Here is a 13,528-nt window from a genome sequence, read left to right as displayed (position 1 = left end):
CTGGTAACGTTTTGAATTTGTTTTCAAGCACTAGAGACGCTTGTCAACTACACAATGCATCCGAATCTATACATAAAATAGTTTAAAACAACATATGTTTCCAAAGAAACAGTTTATTTAACAATAACAATTGACAAATTAGAACCCTTTGATATGTATGGAAGATATTAATTAAAAAAAAAAATTGGAACATATGTGACCTATATGAGCTTTTAAACTTTAACGACCCATGTAGCCCACAATTTTGGTGACCCGGCCCTTATAGGCCCATACATAGGCTTGGAGATTAATAAAAAAAATCATTGCACATGAAGAGCAATGGACAGGTGAGGTCTTGTTGGTTAGAATTGAACGAATGAATTCAAAATTTGGTACTTCTTTATTTTTTCTGTTCGTCATCTTCTACTCCCACCAAGATGTTAACCGTACGTACTTTGAATCTCTCAAGCTTGTCGATGACCTCCTCGATTAGACTGCCCCCTCGAGAGCGTGTCGTGTGGATATTAATGCGGCTATCAAGCTTAGAACGCTCGTCATCTTGAATCATGCCTTGATTCTCCTTACGATCCAGTAGCTTGGGGATGTTGTCTGGTCTGCTAGGTTTAGAGACCAATGTTTTGTCGTTCATTATTGCGTTCGTGTAAATTGAGAATGATTCACAAATAACGATCTTGAAATAAATAGATAGAAAAATTATCAGTGTTTTGTTTGGTAATTGATGTCTAAAATGTATGTTGGATTGTGTGTTTATGTGATTATATATGCAGTTGGGGCTTAAGGCATGATTTATAGAAGAATAAAACGACGACCGAGTCTTCTTCGAGAGACTTGGCCAACAAGAAATATCAAGCATCGGTACTAGAGACGTTGAAATTGTAAAAGTCCTTCACTACTCGTTTTCTAGATTTTTGTTTTCCCTCCTTCAAACGTTCCTTTTTACGAACACCACTTAAAAGTGTTTATATAACTATTGAAAGAAACACACAAAACATGTCATATGCCATACATATATATCTGCTTAGAGTATCTTAATTATGGATGATAAATTTAATCTACTATTTTAGGGTGGTATGTTTATCATAGGTAATTTACCAAAATTCATTGGGTTTTACTATAGACTTTGATTATGAAGCATGAGCTGTCACGTGGAATGAGTTGATCCACAGAGCAAAGAGATCGTTGACATTTTCTATTCAATTGACCATTTCCTAGTCATGCTATCAAACAATCTCGTATTTTTTTAAAATTAAACCCTTCTATTTAATTAACTTCAGAATAGTTTTCATTAACTTGCTCTTATAATATCTATAATATTATTTGAGAAGTGAATTTGTTGATTTGTCATATTCTCCATAATTTTAGTTAGTCTTGTTTAATTGTTCTATTCTCCATAATTTTAGATAATTTTGTTTATTTGTAATGTTTTAAATAAAAACTACATTTATCTAAAAGTTTATGATTGTATAAATGGTATTTTAATTCATGGAGGATTTGTTAACACATGTACAAAGTAACACTTGACCAATAAATAATTGTATATATGATATCTTTAATAATAATAAATATTTTAATTCAATATAAACTATTTTTTTTAATAAATTCTTATATTATTTTAATCTTCTTTTTTAATATTAAAAAACAAAAGATAAATATTAAATATTAATCTAATAAACTGAATATAATGTATATAAATATTTTCAAAAATATTTACAATACGTGAGAGTTTCCAAAAATTTAAACACAATAACGAATATATTTTTTTGATGATTTTTTTATCATATATAAATAATTTGATACTTGATTTAAAAATTTTGAGAGCATAAACAATAATTTATCATAATATAAATTGGTAATGACTAATGCATCTATTAACAAATAATTTATGATGTCATAGTGATTTTGCTTATTTTTAATATCTCCATGATTTTAGAAAATTTTACATATTTGTTAGGTTCTCGATAATTTTAGTTAGTAGATTTGCTTATATAATTTGTAGAATAATACTTTGTTCACACATAATATGTTAGCGTTTCCATTATTAAACTTCATAATGATTATTTTAAAATAACATTTTTTAAAAAGTTTATAATTGTATATCTGGTACTTTAATTCATGGGCGATTTGTTAACACATGTACAAAGTGACGCTTGACCAATTAATAATTGTATATATGATATCTTAAATAATAATTATTATTAAATGTAGTATAAAGAAAATTATTTTTAAAAAGAATTCATATATTGCCCAAATGATAAGTTATGAAATACAATTAACTTTATGTGTGTTTATCAATATCTCTGTGTGTGATTCGTTGAAACATAAACTTTTATTCAGTGGATTCAATTTTTTATTATTAATGAATGTAATGTATAAAGAGATTTTTCAAAAAAAAAAATGATACTGAAGAGTTTCCAAGAATATAAACGCAATAATGAATATATATAATTATATGTGGGCATAAATTATTTATAAATATTTTTGATGAAATTTTTGTCATAAATAAATAATACATTTTTTATTTAAATATTTTAAGAACATAAACAATAATTTATCATAATATAAATTGTTAATATATATATATATATATATATATATTAATAAATAATTTATACCCGTATATGCGGACCAAACATCTAGTTAACAATATATCTAGATGTTCTAGGGAAAATATATAATATCATCTATCTCCAGGCAATGACTCGAACATTATCGATGCATGATACGTCTGGACAAAAAAAATCCAAACAAATTATTGTGCTTAATAATACACTAGTAACTAGTTCCACTAATATAATACTACAAAAACATTATCATAAAGTATATCATGTGCCATTCAATCATAGACCAACAAATTAGATTAATTGCAATAAATGAAACGAAATTTATCTTTGATAAGCCTGGAAGATGGTGAAGATAGTCTGAACAATAGACAAGATCAAAAGAACAAAAGCAGCAAGAGCAGAGACAAAAGACCAAGGAGAACTAAAGTAAGTGTACTTGAAACTAGCCCATTCCACGTGCCAACTACTCTTGTAATACTCATTCACGTCTTTAAACAAGTCGTTAAGATAACACTCCGCCATGTCGAACGCAACATCTCTGCCTAGACTGTTCACGAATCCAGCAACCTCAGCTTCTGTTCCGAAATAATTCTCTATTATGTTTTGGTCGCATAGATACTCAACGTCTTTGTAGGTATTCATCAAACAGTCTAGTAACGTAGCGTACGTCGTGAAATGCTTCGAGCACGCCACGTGGCATTGCTCGTACGCCACGCAGTTCTGTAAGAAACTGCTCATGAAGTCGTCGACGGTGATGCAAGGCATCTCGATCGCTCCGTGTCTGAACCTCACAACGATGAAGCTCTCCGCGTCTTTAAGCTCGCGGATCTTGATCCCAGCTCGTCGGAGCTTCGAGATGCTGTGGATGATGTTGGACGGTACCTTCTTCTTCCCTGGATTGGTTAGTGACCTCGCGTGAAGCTCACTCTCCGGGAGGAGGCTTGACCGGACTAGGTCAAGGAGGTGTTTTGCTTTTAGGTCTTTGAACCTCGCGAGATCTTGTTTTGTCCTGTGCATGGTGTTGTTGAAAAACGCAAACGCTAGAGACGGTAAAGAAGCGTTGGTCTCTTTCTCGTCGTCTCCTCTCGTGAGATGGAACAAAGTTTCAAGAACGAAGAAAGGGATTTGATTCTCGATACGTAGAAAGTCTCTGTAGAAGAAAGGAAGCACCCAAGCCATGGCCACGATTGGATCGTTAGGTTGGAAAGGAACAAGTTGACTAACTTTACGAAACAGCTCAAGAATGAAACAACCGTCAAGAACCATCATCTCGTTGAACTCATCTGACTTCATGTGTATTCTCTCGGAGTAACACTCTCGTGCCTCGTCCTCAACGCTTTTCACGGTCTTCATGTAATCCTCTAGGGTTAAGGATTTTGTTTGGTGGGTTCGAGTGAGAAGAGCATCTAGGTAATGCCATTTATGTTCTTCCATCATTTGGAGGTGTGTGTGGCCTCGGTGGTACGGTCCTATGGAGACCACTCGCGGCTCGTAGCATCTACCGTTGCAATCAATCATGCTCTGAGGTACTCGGAAGATGGAGCAAGATGGTTTTCCAGCGGCTGAGCTGAGCAATCTTGGTGGCTCCTTTAGCTTCTTATGCATACTGTCAATGCGGATCTTGAGGAGGCTTTCTCCTCCGTCGTGTGCGGAGACATTAGGCGGTTGCTCCTCCGCCGTGTCCACCATAATTGTTGTTGTGGAATTAATGAAAATGATGTATTAAAAAGGTGTTGAAGGGATAGTTTTGGAACTAGAAGTCTTTGTAATTGGTATTTTTATTTTTGTGGCCCAGTTGATCGTCACATAATGGAAGCTGGTCCATCATTATTTCAGATTTTAAAATTAGATGTGTATTTTTCAATGAAAGATTAATTAGTAGTTATGTTTAATGACTTGGTCCAATCATATGGTCTTTTCGCTGCTCGGAAGTTTCTTTGAAGAAACTAGCAGTGATTCTAATTATTTTACTTTCGAGTTATATAGCTCCAAAGAAAAAAAGGTTTTACATGCATATTATATTCAAGTGATCAATCTAGAAGATTTACAAATATGCAAAAAAGTATTGGTTGGTGTCACAGGTGTCAATCGAGTCATTCATGTCCAAGTCCGAAAAAAGCTTCAAAAGATATCGTCAAGTATGGTTCTATCCGATTATGAATCTCACATCTGAAAAGATAAATAACTACAACCGTGTATATACAAAAAGCGTAGATCAGTCAACTTACTAATTTATTTGCTAATTGGTTTTGAGTAAAGCAAATGGCCATTTTAGTACTGGAAACACAGGTTATTAGAAAAGTATTTATGTTGTAATTAATATATATTGATGTACTATGTTGCGATCATATTCATATGGCTTATTGAAATAAGATGTGTGTATTGTCTCAAGTTAAAACTTGATTCGTTCGTGAGGAACACGCTATTTAGACGTGGATCCATTTCTTGATCCGTCAATGTGAGTATTTTACTAAGGCATGAAAGTTGAATAGGCATGATCCGGTTTGTTTGGGTTAAACAATATTTTACGTTCAAACTTGGTGGAACTTAGAGTGTTTTTCCAACAACTCATGTACACAAAACAAACAGGATCATCCGTTGAACCCATATACTAACATGTTGACAATATTAATAGAGAAATAGATTACAAATTATTGTTCAGTGACACATGGATTTCAAGTCAGTCCAACCCTTTATGTATTTACAAGACATGAATTACAACATCAGATAAAACGAACATGCATATGGGCCTAAATAGGACGGTCCGAGGGTTATCCGATTGAATGTTAACGTTTGTGAAATTTTCTACGCAGTAAGAAATTATGTAATTCTAGTATTAACGTTAATGAGGTTAGTTTGGCTTATCAAGTCAAAGATATTTAGAAACCTAGCTACTCTAATAAAATTCATTAGTTGTTCATGGAGGAGAAGATGCAAGTTCATGGGAAAGTTCATCAATCAAGAAGAAGAATATAGAGAGCTCAAGATCAGACACGGCCTCCTCCACTTCTCCACCGTGTTTTGTCCATTCTCCGGCCTCTCCTCTCATATCTTTCTGCACCACCACGTCCACATCTTCCTCCGCACCCATTCCTACTCTCCATGCATTCATCATCCTCCACTTTTTCTGCCTCTCATCATTCTTCTTCATCCTCTCCTCTTCAGCGCTTCCAGTCTCTCTTGCCATTGCATCATCTACATCCTCATACTCTTCATCCGAATCATAAACCCTTACGTTATCGTCTTCCTCGCTCTCCTCATCCTCTTCTTCATCTTCTTCTGACATCTTCCCTTCGAGGTCTACCGGATCCAGCCCTGCTAACTTCTCGAATCTACGAAGCTTCTTGAGTAGCCGCCTTTTCGCCCCTGTTTAGTCCAACACACAAGTTTAAAACCTTTTAAAACATTTTTGGGACCAATCTTAAGTTATGTTTCCAAGTCCTTTGGGGCCATGACATGTGATGGGGGAGATTGGTTACTCACGTTGTACAACTTCAAAGCTGCACGGGGGGAGATTTATATGGTCAGGCTCACGTTGGTGGTGGTCCTCGTCGTCCTCCTCTTCCTCAAGAGGGTCAAGTACAGAAACAGGGCTACATTGTTCCTTGTCTTCCTCTTCTTTATCTTCTTCTCCTTGTCCTCTCACTTTCTCTAAGCTCTCTGTCTCATTGCTATCTTCGTCCTGTTACACCTCATTTAATACACTTTTGGTTTCACCATTTTTTGTCTTTTACTATTTTTAGCCTTGGATCCACAACTAATTTTAGCTATTCAAATTTATATCCATGAAGGTCGGTTTTTAAGCTATCTATTTACATTCATTATTCTTCTATCACTTATATAACTTTTTACTGTGGATTTTTTTTAGAGTACACTCACATGTAGGGTAAATTTTACATATAATTTTTCTTTCCCTAAAAAGATTTCACTTTTTTGACAAAACCTTGATACCGACATTTTCTAAGTCTACCACAAGATTTGGTTTACATTAAATTTAAGACTTTGACCTACTGAATTAAAAGGTAGAAAATGTCTTTTGGTTTGAAATCTTTGAAATTGAATATCTAGTGAGATGCAATAATCGGCATAGTGGGGAAATGTAAATGACATTAACACCCTCACCAAACCGAGGCACTACGACATATGTTCAGTCTAGGGTAGGGGCATATCCGTCATTCTACACTAAAAACATATTTAACCGTACTCCTGAAGAACTTACATAATTCAGTCAATATCAGACGGGCAATTTTCAGCCGGTCATGTGTCACTGCTCTAATCAGATGTTTTTCCATAGAATGTTTTTTACTATCTTTTTTACTGTATGATAATTTATGGCTAGTATGAATTATTTGGCAGTGGATTTATTTAGTCATTACTGAAAATATATAAAAGTTCAAAAATGAAATTGCTAAATATATTTTGTTTTTGGAACACTTTTTACTAATATTTCTAAAATAAGGAAATAAGCAATTTTGTGTGGAAAATGCATTAAATTTGAAATGTTGTGGTTTATGATTTTAGATTAATAATCTAGCTTTGTATAGTTTAGATTTATTGTTTGGTTTAGGAGTATTTTACTAATCTGATATAAAACTTAAGACTATTTTTCATAATTATTTTATTAATTCTAAGCATTTGCTGGATAATAATTAAATATTATTAACAGATAATTATATTTAAATAGATAATTATTATAAACATTTGCACCAATAAAAAATAATTAAAGAACAAACCTCTGTACTGCGTCTCGCCGGAGAAGTAGCCGTCGACGTGAAGTGGGGAGTCCGGTTACCGGAAGTAGAAGGAGTTGTATGGAGGACGAAATGAAAAGGGCTCTCACAAAAGCACTTATCATCAACCTCCACCAAACGCTCTCGCCGGCTGCTACTACTCGTTGGCTCCGACCCGCGTTCAGACAAAACCGCGTTTCCATCAGCGCTATGCAGACACGGTTTGGCTTTACGGTTAGTTAACCGCTTCAAAACAGACCCGAACATACCAAACGTGTTTCCTCTGTTCCGAGCTCTGTTGTTTGTCTTATCAGCCTTCTCGACCTGCTGCTTCTGAATCCTGGCCGCCGCTTCCAGCAGAATTGCGGCGGTTCTTGTCGGTATCTGAAGGAAAACTCGACCGTCACGACTCTTCTTGTTCGCCGGAGAACGGAGTTCAAAGAGAGGAGACTTTCTAGGGTCGGGAGAGTTGGTATAAGTCGCGAAGAAACAAGAACGCTCGCATGAGAAGAAGCCAGGAGGTAGAACGGTGGCGTTTTCAGACTTTCGTTTCTTGACACGCAAAGTGGAGCAACCCATCTGAGACCTAAGGTCAGAGATGTAATGGTTGAGATGAAAAGGTTCTTGGTCATCTTCAAGAAGCTCATGTAAGTGTTTCTTCTTCTCAGCAGCCATGGAGACAAAACTACTACTCTAAAACTTTTGGGCGCTCTTTCTTATAAGAAGAGAGAGAGGTTTGGTGAGGAGAGTGAAAGATGAGGAACAGTTATAGACAAAGGGTAAGACATTGGATAAAGAGTCAATGCTTGGATTTGGCTATTTCCTAGCATCTTGAAAAATAAAAATAAAAATAAAAATAATAAAGTTTTGGTCTCTTTATATTCTTTTTTTCTTCATATTGAAATGTAATATACATGTGTCTTTGTGCAAAGGTAATTTTGTTGGTTTGAAGAAAATTTAGTTGACATATTATTTTCAGAGGTGGGCCTTGAAAGGCTCCTGAAAAAAGTTGAGTTTACGTGTTAAAATTCAAATAGTCTATTAATCAATTTTTTTTTTATCAGCCAGAGAAATTTGACAGAGCATGCAGTAAGTAATTTCAGTCACCTGGATTGTAAAATGCACTCGAGTAATGTAAGCACAATCAATTTCTCATCATGTAAGGATCAGATTATGGTCATGATTCATGTACGGTCGGTCCACCTGTTGTAGGAAGATGAAAACTGGGATGCTGGTTTGCACTTATTTTTTCCATGTGGCTTGCTTGAAACTTGAAGTTCTTGGTATCGATATGCGAGTCAGTCTATATCGTGTATTTGTAAGTTTATTGCTCTTTTAGAAGTAACACTTAGCTGACTGTGTATTTGTTCTAGTAAATACTATACAATTCCAAGAAAGAAAATCACAATCTGTAATGGATAATTTTATCTTTAAACACACACAAACACTTCTCGCATGCTAATTTTCAGATGATTTGAAATGAAGACTGAAACTGAAATGAATAATTTTTCTTCACTACAAAAAGTCTATTTCTCTATACGAGATTTATGACTAAATTTTGAAATATATGCGACATGTCCTAAAGCATTTTCAACCTCACTTCATATTTTATTTTAAAATAGAAAAGAAAAATAATAATAAACAAAAAAAAATATTATTTTATATATAAAATAATATTTTTATTTTTTTTGTTCATTTCTTCATTTTTTACTCTGTTTTGTTATAAAATATAGAGTGGCGTTGGAGATACACTAGAAAAAACACTAAATACGAACTAGATGTTGATAGTACACTAACATTTTATATGCTATTGAACTATCCAACTTTAGCTTGAAACAAATTTTTACAAGTTGAGTGTTCAACATTTGTATTGTTAAAATAAACTGTGTTTATTTATTTATATACATGGACTGACGTTAACTTGATTTGAAATCAATAAGATACGGTTTTAGTGATAACAATCTCATTGGCACTTGACGTAATTCCTAATCTGAATATATCTGATTTAGTGATAGATAGTTCAAAAAGAAAGACACCCCATGTTCCACATTTCACGATACCGGGCATGGCACGAAATCTATCGTTGATTATTTATATTTGCAAGAAATCTCATATATTAGTGGTCGGAAATTAACTTATACTCATCCGGAAAGTAGTATCTGACGATGCTGAAATCAAGAAAATAAATCATATACATATATTATAGACCAAGACAAATCAATTTTATCACAACTATTAAATAATAATTTTTTTAGCAAAAACAAAACTATTACATAATTTATAGAATATAAATCGGATATTGATGACAAAAAAATAGGGCATATTCTATTTCGTCTTCATATAATTTTCGAGTAATGAACAGGTTCATATCTTTGTCGTAATATATCTATGATTAAGATCAATGTTTATATTATCTTCACCCTAACAAATACAAAACAAAAGTAGAATAGTAATTTATTAATTAAGGCGACTGTTGGTAACTACTAATCCAACGACTAATTTGTCCTACGTACTCATATATTGTCCACACGTGAAAATTTGCCAATACATATACACAAAATAAAATGCATATCATATACACACCGAATTATTGTTTCTTGAAAATTGAAATTATACAATGAAAAAAATATTAGTACTTCTTGCTATAAAAAATGCATTGGGCAGGACAAATAAAGGTTCGCACCATAAATGAGATGGAAAAGTTGTAGGCTTTACAGCTGGGACTCCCTTTAATTAAATTCTCAGCATCTGTGGACTTTAGGTTTCTATAATTATTTAGTATACAGGTGATAATTTCACTATGGTTCGACCTGTAATTTCATGTGGCACTACAGTTTAGTTTTCGCTTGAATACTGAAAATTGATTTAAAGAGAAGTTGTGGATCAAATGTTTTATAATTGGTTTTACTGTTCATCCACTCATACCTATTTCTAATAAGTGTCAAATCTGTGTGTTTATTAATAAGTAAGATTATTTTATTATTTTTGTTGTCTCAATATGAATGATTTTTATCATAAAAAGCGAAGTCCACTAATTATCACAACGTATATAAAAACAATTAATTGCAATTGGTACTAATATACTGTATTAAGGAGAGCACATTGTAGGGACACTGTTTGTTCTCGGATGCCACCATGTCTAGGAGATTTAAATACTAACCTAATCAACTTGAAATATACAAAACGAACGAGAAATACAAAGCTGTGGTATTAGTTAAAGTTACAGCTGATTATTCTGTTTAATTATTTGTTATTAGTAAGCCAAATCTACTACGCTTTTATCACCTGAGCATGCAGCAGACAAAAAGGTTTTGCTGAACGCGTGGAGCGTAAAACGACACCGTATGTCGATTTTGTCTTTTAACTAATTTTATTATTATGACAAAACTTTGTATCGCCCAATAAATTAAATATATTTCCTCAGTCGTACCATGAAATGTCAATTTATGAATATACCGACGGATTTGATTTATATAAGTACTTATTTAAATATTACAACAAAAAAAATCTGTATATAATAATTGAAATTTGAAAACCGTATATACGTAAGTTCACTGCACGTTTACTATACACTACATTATTTATTCATGTTATGCAGCAAAAATTGCAAACAAAACCCAACGTAAATCACTTTGTGTGGCTTAGTAAAGCCCTCAGCTAATTATTATTATATTGGTATTTACTCGTTAATATTTAATTCTAATGTATAACATTGTAAATAGACTTTTAAAAGTAAACAACATGAAAAGGTAAAAAAAAATCCCTGGCCGTCTTCTCGTAGAAAATGTTCTTTTCGTCTCGGAGCTTGTCCAAGGTTATAATTGGAAAAATATCTTTAGGCGATCCATCCTCAAAACTGATCTGAAAAAGACATTCGACTCTTTTTAGGTTCCCGGAAAATTTTGTCAGCCTTATTGAGCAATGTATAACAACGACAAGGTTTTCAGTTTCCGTAAACGTGGAATTTGAAGGATACTTCAGAGGGTCTATGGGCCTTCGCCAAAATGACCCTCTTTCGCCATATCTCTTTGTCCTAACCATGGAGGTTCTTGGACAAATGCTTAACACTGAGTTTATAGCAGGCATCATTGAATACCATCCTTCAGCATCTGATCCCGCTATAACTCACCTTGCCTTTGCGGATGACGTTATGATATTTTGTTTACGGAGAGCAAGGTTCATTACGACAGATAACAGCGACGCTGGACAGATTATCCTCCTGGTCAGGTTTGGTGATGAACAAATCTAAAACCAAACTCTTCACTGCATGGGATGAGCCATGTAGAAGCTACAGACCTGGCAAGTCTTGGCTTCTCACTCGGCTCGCTTCATGTCAGGTACTTGGGTCTCCATTTGATGCACCGGAAGCTTTGTGTCTCGGAATACATACCTCTTATAGATCAGCTCAAGAACATGTTCACCTTGTGGTCCTCTCGGGCTCTCCTCTATGCTGGATACATGCAATTACTCTCTTCTGTCATCTTCAGTACCGTAAACTTTTGGTTCTCAAGTTTATCTTACCCAAAGGTTGTATCTGGGCAATTGAATCTTTATGTGCAAAATTTTTTTGGAATGGTAAAATTACATCCAGAGCTGCTGTGAAAGTTTCATGGACTACAATCTGTTTACCAAAATCAAAAGGTGGATTAGGGCTCCGTGACTTCTCAACATGAAACAAGTCTCTTTGTCTGAAGTTAATATTGCTTTTGCACTGTGAATCTGAATCTTTGTGGGCAAAGTGGACAAAGAAACACATACTGAAAGGCGCTAGCATTTGGAGCTTTGATGAAACAAAGCAAGGATCATGGATCTGGAAGGCCATTTTAAAATTAAGATCTCTTGCTGAAAGGTTCTTAAAATGTGATGTAGGCAATGGTCTCTTAGCAAGCTTCTGGTTTGATAGATGTAATTGTTTGGGACCTGTTATTAAGCTTTTTGGCTATGATGGACCGAGATAGACATGCATTCCTCTAAATACAAAATTGAGATACTGCTGCACTGAAACATGATGGCTGCTCCAACCAGCTTGCTATGCTGCTGCTGAGACGTTGCACATTGTTCTTTGCTCTATCCAGTTACCAAGCCTCTCAAGCCAACAAAACTGCTACAGATGGGAGGTTGATGGATTCTCGTTAACGTATTTCTCAGCCATTCATACCTGGAAAGCAATTCGTAATCGGTCACACCCCGCAGATTTGTCGTCTGTTATTTGGTTTGCAGGTCCCATACCAAGCTTTGCCTTCCACATGTGAGTGGCTCATCTTGACAGACTTCCAACTCGCTTGTGCATTGCAGAATGGTCACCTCTTATCAACACATCATGTCTCCTCTGCAATCAACATGATGAAAACAAAGACCATTTATTTCTGAGATGTCCCTACAGCAAACAGGTCTGGATGCTGGTAACTAGGCGGATGGGTTATAGCTTCCTCTTTCACACATGGACTTCTCTTATTGAATGGCTCGATATGAAGGACTCTACTTGCCCTTTAATGCTTCGACGCCTTGTCCATTGCACGATCAACAGATTGTGGATCGAACGCAACGCGCGACTTCATAACACAACGTCCACCACCCTCCTATCTTATTCAAAGGAATAGATAAACTCATCCGCAACGCAATCTCTGCAAGGAGAGGGCAACGGAAATTCAGAAATCTGTTGCGTTTGTGGTTTCGATTTTCTTAGTTGTGTGTTGATGATTCTAATCTCAACATGTAAGCCTCTTTGTTATTTTTTTTTGCAGCAAACGGCTTAACCGTTTTTTAATTTTGTACATTTACAACAATACTTTATATACGAAAATTCACATACTTATCAAAAAAAAAGGTAAAAAGATTATTGCATTCAAAAAAAGAATAAAGGATTATCTGCTACACGAGTTGTAAATAGTCCAACACAATAATATTTAATCTTTAGTTAGTAGTATCCAGAAGAAAAATTGTTTGTTTGGACAAACCATTTGAACATGGATAGACTAATTGACACCCTTAAAGTATAGCTATGTTAGTATCTTTGGATACTAAACGAATTATTTCTCGCATCTTCGAGATATTATTCATTCATGAATCACTACAAGAAAATGATTATATTGTGACTAAATTTTGATACAAAAAATATTTGTCACAAATTTATGACATTTTAGATACGTTATGGTGACCAAATTTTTGTGTCACAGATGAGTAGCTTTTTCGACACAATATTGTGATGATTCAAATGGTATCTAAGTTTTGTCGCAA

The 13,528-nt window shown here is 34.5% G+C and overlaps 2 protein-coding genes across 2 annotated transcripts; both read right to left on the bottom strand.

Annotated features, from left to right (window-relative positions):
* Positions 1-2,617: 2,617 nt before the first annotated feature.
* LOC106451109 (UPF0481 protein At3g47200) lies at positions 2,618-4,314 on the bottom strand. Its single transcript, XM_013892971.3, has one exon. The coding sequence runs from the start codon at positions 4,248-4,250 to the stop codon at positions 2,883-2,885; it is 1,368 nt and encodes a 455-aa protein (XP_013748425.2). The 5' UTR covers positions 4,251-4,314; the 3' UTR covers positions 2,618-2,882.
* A 920-nt stretch (positions 4,315-5,234) lies between these two features.
* On the bottom strand, positions 5,235-8,209 carry LOC106451113. Its single transcript, XM_013892975.3, has 3 exons — positions 7,295-8,209; positions 6,045-6,243; positions 5,235-5,927 (listed from the first exon to the last, which is right to left on the bottom strand). Exons 1-3 carry the CDS (start codon positions 7,964-7,966, stop codon positions 5,479-5,481), a joined length of 1,320 nt encoding a protein of 439 aa, XP_013748429.1. The 5' UTR covers positions 7,967-8,209; the 3' UTR covers positions 5,235-5,478.
* Positions 8,210-13,528: the final 5,319 nt, after the last annotated feature.

This window comes from Brassica napus, chromosome A5 (assembly GCF_020379485.1).
Source record: "Brassica napus cultivar Da-Ae chromosome A5, Da-Ae, whole genome shotgun sequence".
In the NCBI taxonomy this organism is placed as follows: Eukaryota; Viridiplantae; Streptophyta; class Magnoliopsida; order Brassicales; family Brassicaceae; genus Brassica; species Brassica napus.
The sequence above is the reverse complement of the archived record's forward strand: the minus strand, read 5'-3'. Positions and strand labels throughout refer to the sequence as shown.

Bases quoted from the DNA above. Each gene is read 5' to 3' on its own strand.
- LOC106451109 (XM_013892971.3), bottom strand. From the start codon at position 4,250: ATGGTGGACACGGCGGAGGAGCAACCGCCTAATGTCTCCGCACACGAC.
- LOC106451113 (XM_013892975.3), bottom strand. From the start codon at position 7,966: ATGGCTGCTGAGAAGAAGAAACACTTACATGAGCTTCTTGAAGATGAC. The intron at 6,244-7,294 runs GTTTGTTCTTTA...GAGGTGTAACAG, and splicing joins CGGCGAGACGCAGTACAGAG to GACGAAGATAGCAATGAGAC. The intron at 5,928-6,044 runs GTGAGTAACCAA...TGGACTAAACAG, and splicing joins CAGCTTTGAAGTTGTACAAC to GGGCGAAAAGGCGGCTACTC.